Source organism: Danio aesculapii, chromosome 9, assembly GCF_903798145.1.
Source record: "Danio aesculapii chromosome 9, fDanAes4.1, whole genome shotgun sequence".
In the NCBI taxonomy this organism is placed as follows: domain Eukaryota; kingdom Metazoa; phylum Chordata; class Actinopteri; order Cypriniformes; family Danionidae; genus Danio; species Danio aesculapii.
The window spans coordinates 420,685-426,463 of record NC_079443.1 but is presented as its reverse complement, the minus strand read 5'-3'; the positions used below and the strand labels follow the sequence as shown (position 1 = coordinate 426,463).

General features: G+C 35.0%; 1 protein-coding gene across 1 annotated transcript in view; it reads right to left on the bottom strand.

Moving 5' to 3' along the window:
• Positions 1 to 1,698: 1,698 nt before the first annotated feature.
• Positions 1,699 to 5,779, bottom strand: part of si:dkey-11f4.20 (T-cell surface antigen CD2) — a 9,957-nt gene continuing 5,876 nt past the window's right edge. Inside the window, exons 5-6 of the mRNA XM_056464801.1 lie at positions 4,882 to 5,019; positions 1,699 to 3,013 (exon numbers count right to left, since the gene is read on the bottom strand). Of these exons, the coding sequence (XP_056320776.1) occupies positions 2,880 to 3,013; positions 4,882 to 5,019 (272 nt within the window). The 3' untranslated portion in view covers positions 1,699 to 2,879. The remainder of the gene's footprint in view (positions 3,014 to 4,881; positions 5,020 to 5,779) is intronic.

Sequence of the window (5,779 nt, the reverse complement as noted above, 5' to 3'; positions counted from 1 at the left end):
AAAAAAAGAAAGGAAAATATAGCAGGAGATTATGTGAAGAATGTCCGTAAAAATGTAATTTCTGTGTAAAATATTTCATAAGGATTTATAAGTTCACAGGAGGGCCAATAATTCCATATAAGTTCATATATAATAATATTTAAAATCATTAATGTAATTTGCATATATTGATACGTTACACTTTATTTTCAGTTGATGTGGTTACAGTGTAAAAACTTATTTAACTGAGTACTATCATGTCATTGCTTGTACGTACTATATGGTTGAGGTTAGAATGTGGGCTGGGGTTAGTTACATGTAACTGTGCATAATTCATAGTATCTACTAAGTTCATATATAACTACGTCACCTTGAATTAATATCAGGCTTCTACATAGGGTGTAAACAAGTGTTCGTGATTGTAATGGACTGCGAATCAGTGTGTGAGAGATCTGTACAATACTGTTTACTAAAGCAGATCTCGTAACCACAATTTAACGTTAAGACAGGAAAAGTCTGCTGCGCTGCACAAAGGTGGTCTTGCTGAACACAATAACAAAACTTCATGTAGATTTGCACATTCACAACGGAAATGACCTAGATTCAGTGGAAAACTGACATGTAAAAGCTGAATTTGGTGTACAATATAATATGAGCCACATTAAACACACACACACACACATACAAACATAAAGGTACACTACAAAATATAAGACTACAGTATTTAATGGAAGTAAATAGCAAAGTAATAATTATCCAGCACAGTGTTGAATCTTATAGTAAAGCTTAAAAAATGATCTGGGAACTCCCATTACTTTCCTGAGACTTTTAGGAAACATATGAAGAGGTGTAAAGGATGAACACACTAACAGTTGTTCACTTTGACTTATGGACAATAAGAGCATGCAGAATATGTGCTTTATACAGTATTAATAAACAGACAATAGACAGGTCATAAAATAGTTAATCATTAGAAATTGTACTTTTTTTTAACTAAAGTGTTACCACAAGTTTATTTATATATATATACAGTTGAAGCCAGAATTATTAGCCCCCCCTCGATTTTTTATTATTTTTTTTTCCAAATATTTCCCAAACAATGATTAACAGAGGAAGGAAATTTTCACAGTATGTCTGATAATATTTTTTCTTCTGGAGAAAAGTTTGTTTTATTCTAGCTAGAATAAAAGCAGTTTTTACTTGTATTAAGGTCAATATTATTAGCTCCTTCAGCAATATTAGTGTTGGATTGTCTCCAGAATAAACCACTGTTATACAATGACTTGCCTAATTACCCTAACTTTACCCTAATTACCCTAGTGAAGCCTTTAAATGTCACTTTAAGCTGAATACTAGTGTCTTGAAGAATATCTAGTCTAATATTATTTACTGTCATGACAAAGAGAAAAGACATCAGTTATTAGAGATGAGTTATTAACACTATTAAAAATCTGCTCTCCGTTAAACAGAAATTGGGGGACAAAAATAAACAGGGGGGCTAATAATTCTGACTACTTATATATAAACCTATCTGTATAAACCTAACTGGCTAGCCAGCTTGCTTTGTGGTACAGGACCCATGCAGGATAGCTAGAAAACACCAGCTTAATCCCTGATCTTGTTTTGTGTAATTGTTGTCTTTGTTGTTAATTGTTGATTCTTTGTTGTTATTGTTGATGTCAGTGTCGTTGTTGTTGTTTGGTGTTTTTGTTATTGGTGGTGTTGTTGTTTTGTTGTTGGTATTGTTGTTTATGTTGGTTTTCATTGTTGTAAGTATTGTTGGTTTTGTTGTTGTTGTTGTTGTTGTTTTGGTGTTGTTGTTGTTGTGTTGTTGTTGTCATTATCTTCAGTGTTGTTGGTTTTTGTTGTTATTTTAACAAAGTTGTCGTTATTGTAGTTTTGATTATTGTTGTTGTCGTTGTTGTTTGTGGTGTTGTTTTGATGTTTTTTGCAGTTGTTGTTATTGTTGTTTTCATTGTTGTTGTAGTTGGTGTTGTTATTGTTGTTTTGATGATGGTATTGTTGGCGGTGGTGTTATTATCGCTGTTGTTGTTTGTGGTGTTGTTTTGATGTTATTTTTTCGCAGTTGTTGTTGTTGTTGTTTTCATTGTTGTTGTTCTTGATGTTGTTGTTGGTGTTGTTATTGTTGTTTTGATGATGGTATTGTTGGTGGTGGTGTTATTATCGCTGTTGTTGTTTGTGGTGTTGTTTTGATGTTATTTTTTCGCAGTTGTTGTTGTTGTTTTCATTGTTGTTGTTCTTGATGTTGTTATTGTTGTTTTTGATGTTGTTGTTCTTGATGTTGTTATTGTTGTTTTCAATGTTGTTGTTCTTGATGTTGTTATTGTTGTTTTCAATGTTGTTGTTCTTGATGTTGTTATTGTTGTTTTCAATGTTGTTGTTCTTGATGTTGTTATTGTTGTTTTCAATGTTGTTGTTCTTGATGTTGTTATTGTTGTTTTCAATGTTGTTGTTCTTGATGTTGTTATTGTTGTTTTCAATGTTGTTGTTCTTGATGTTGTTATTGTTGTTTTCAATGTTGTTGTTCTTGATGTTGTTATTGTTGTTTTCAATGTTGTTGTTCTTGATGTTGTTATTGTTGTTTTGATGATGGTATTGTTGGCGGTGGTGTTATTACCGCTGTTGTTGTTTAAGGTGTTTTTTGATGTTTTTTTTTGCAGTTGTTGTTATTGTTGTTTTCATTGTTGTTGTTGTTGTTCTTGATGTTGTTGTTGTTATTGTTGTTTTGATGTTATTGTTGTCGTCATTGTTCTTTTTTGTTTTGTGGTTGTTGTTATCATCACTGTTGTTGTCATTGTTTGTTGGTGTTGATGTTGTTATCACCAGAGTCTCTGGAGATCCAGGCTATTCATCTGCTGTATGTCTGCTGACTCTAGAGCTCAAACACTAGGTAAAGGTGGCAGCGGTCGCTGGCTTTTTGAAGGCCTGTTGGATTCACTCTGCTGCATGTACTGCTCATCCGGCTGGTTGGAATAATCTGGTATCAGCGGCGCCAGGCGAAACTCCTTCTCCTCTGAACAACACATACAGAAGTTGCATGTGAAAATGACATCTGAGTGAACTATGTAGATTATATTTCAGAATATGCAGAATTTATTTAGTATTTGCTATCCCTGATTCCCAAAACCAGTCTTAAAGTTGCTGTATGTACAGTTCATCAGTTATTCTCCTTAAATATGCGTTTCATGTCTGACTGTCTGTCCTCGTCTTTATCTGTAACTCCACCCACTGCCAGTGTACCCAATTATATTTCAGCACCCTGGGTTGCCAGTTGGTGGAAAACAGCGTATTTAATTTCAGTCTTGAAGGCTTTCACTGTATGCTGAAATATTATTACTCCAGAGTAAAGTCTTCGAAAGTCATAAAAATACACATGAGGTGATTTTTAATTAGCAAATAATTCAAATATTACAAACGTTAACATTAGCTGGGCGGATTACAGTGTACGGATCTGTCTTCAGGTGTGTCGTCAATCTGGCAACCTGTTTGTGTTTCATGTTGTCGTCATCAGACAATATATATTTTTAAAATTTAGCCTGAAATACCTACTTCAACCACTTCAGTCCTTCATACTGCACCTTTCATTTGCACAGGTATATTTGTGGCAGAATTATTAATTATTTATGCCAAAAACTATTAGAATATTAAGATCATCGCCCATCCAGACATCCATTTCATACAGCAAATTTATCAAAACTTCATTATTGACTAGTAATATGCATTTTAAGACAACTTTAACAAACAACTTTAATAAATCTCCATATTTTCTCAGATTCCAGATTTTTCCAACACTATCCAAACACTCCACACATGATTTCAACTTCAGATGATGTGCACATACGGTTTCCCAAAACTTTGAGTTGTGGTCGAGGGTCACATTTGTGTTTCTGTTCTCTTACAGTTATTGTAAATAAAAAAACACCCAAACTGAATGACACGACAGCCTCAGTTGAAACTACTAAACTCATCAAGTTTGCATGTAAAAAAGTAGCATACGCAGCACAAGTGTTTTCTGCTAGTTTCAGCCCGGCACAGGTTTCATTTTCACGTTTTGTGCCACGTTGATTAAACAGCGAATGGATTTGTGCTTATAGGAGTGCTGGTCTGAAAAGGAGGTGTGTGAAGGTACATTAATGGCATGCTTTAAGTGACTGAAACCACATAGATGGCACCACTGACCAACTAAAAGCTGCTCCACAGTCAACGAAGCAGGGTTTTTATATGTGTTATTTAAAGAGAGTGTCATGTGCAAATGCTGATCCAATATGTGCACTCAGCTTATTACACACAGGGATGACAAATATAAAAACAATATATATTTTTGTCTATTAAAAATGTAAAAAAACACCACCTCCTCTCCAGCCTTCTTCACCTCAGGGGGCTTTGGAGGAATCTGGCTCTGTTTTAGTCATGATCATTGACATTTTAGTGTTATTATTAGTAGTAGTATTAATTATATGCATATTTACAATTGTTTTTATAATTTTTTGTTTAGATTTGTTGGATTTGATTTAGATTTGTCAGGGTTTAGAGTTATATGCATCATTATAGAGTATCATGGGAATGTGAAGTGTGTTTGACAGCACATTTTTTGAACACTCTGTTGTTATTGTTCACTTTTCACTTTACTGGAAATCAGAACTGAATTTAGGAGATGAGATTGTGATTAGTTTAATGGACGTCACACCCAAAACACACGCATAACTCATTAAGAGAACAAGCACAATCAATTGAGATCATGCGCTTGGTGCGCAGACTGTTTTTCCCACCCTTAAAATGGCAAAAGTGGATTTGGACACACCCTTTGGGCATCCGTGCTACCCGCTTTACACCTAGATCTTTAAAATAAAGCCCAGAAACTGTGTCTCTGTGTCCGTGTACCTTCAGCCTTGCTCTTGTTTCTCCTTCGGCAGCAGATGCAGACGACACAGATGATGAAGAGTATGAGGAAGACTCCGCCGGCCACCGCCACCAGCACTACCATCCACAAATCTAGACCAAAGAGAAAACTCTGCGCATCTGAAACAACACAGAAAACCATCAGCAGCAGCTTCAGAACAGAGCAAACACATCAATGAATAGCACAATGCATAATGTAGAGTAATAACAAGTCAAGCTGAGCTTATTGTGACTCCTCTACATGTGTGGACCACGGAGCTACATCAATAAATCAAGAGCTATTTTACATAACTATACATAACTAACATGCTGGAGCAGTAATCTAACTATACTAACTGCTAACTATACATACTACAATACACATAAACTATAGACTATAGACTATACAAGTGCACTTAAATAAGACAGATCAACACTGTGCAGGATTTGGTGAAAAGGATTTAAGGTTGAATAAATCCAGTGCAACATGATTGTGTGGTACACGCACAGGTAAACATTGTTTTCCTAATTGAGTCCTTGTGAGATGGAGAAGTGTGTGGTTTATATAGAGAGAGGAGGGTTTCTACAGGTGGTTTGTCAAGCCCACTCACCCATGTGAGGCACACTTAGAAATGCGCAGTGTTTAATAGAGATATGGAGTGATTGTGAGAAAGTGTCTGGTGCAAATGTGTAAACTGGTGCAGGTGTCATAATAATATCATTTATAGATTTAACATTTTATATAATGCTATTATCAGTTGCATGTCAATCTAAAAAATGCTGGGTTGTTGTAACCCAATCAAATATGGACAAACCCAAAGTTGACCCAAATGAAATTTAAATTTTACGTTTTATTATACTGTATGTGACCCAGCGTTGGGTTAAAACATGCAATCTAGCA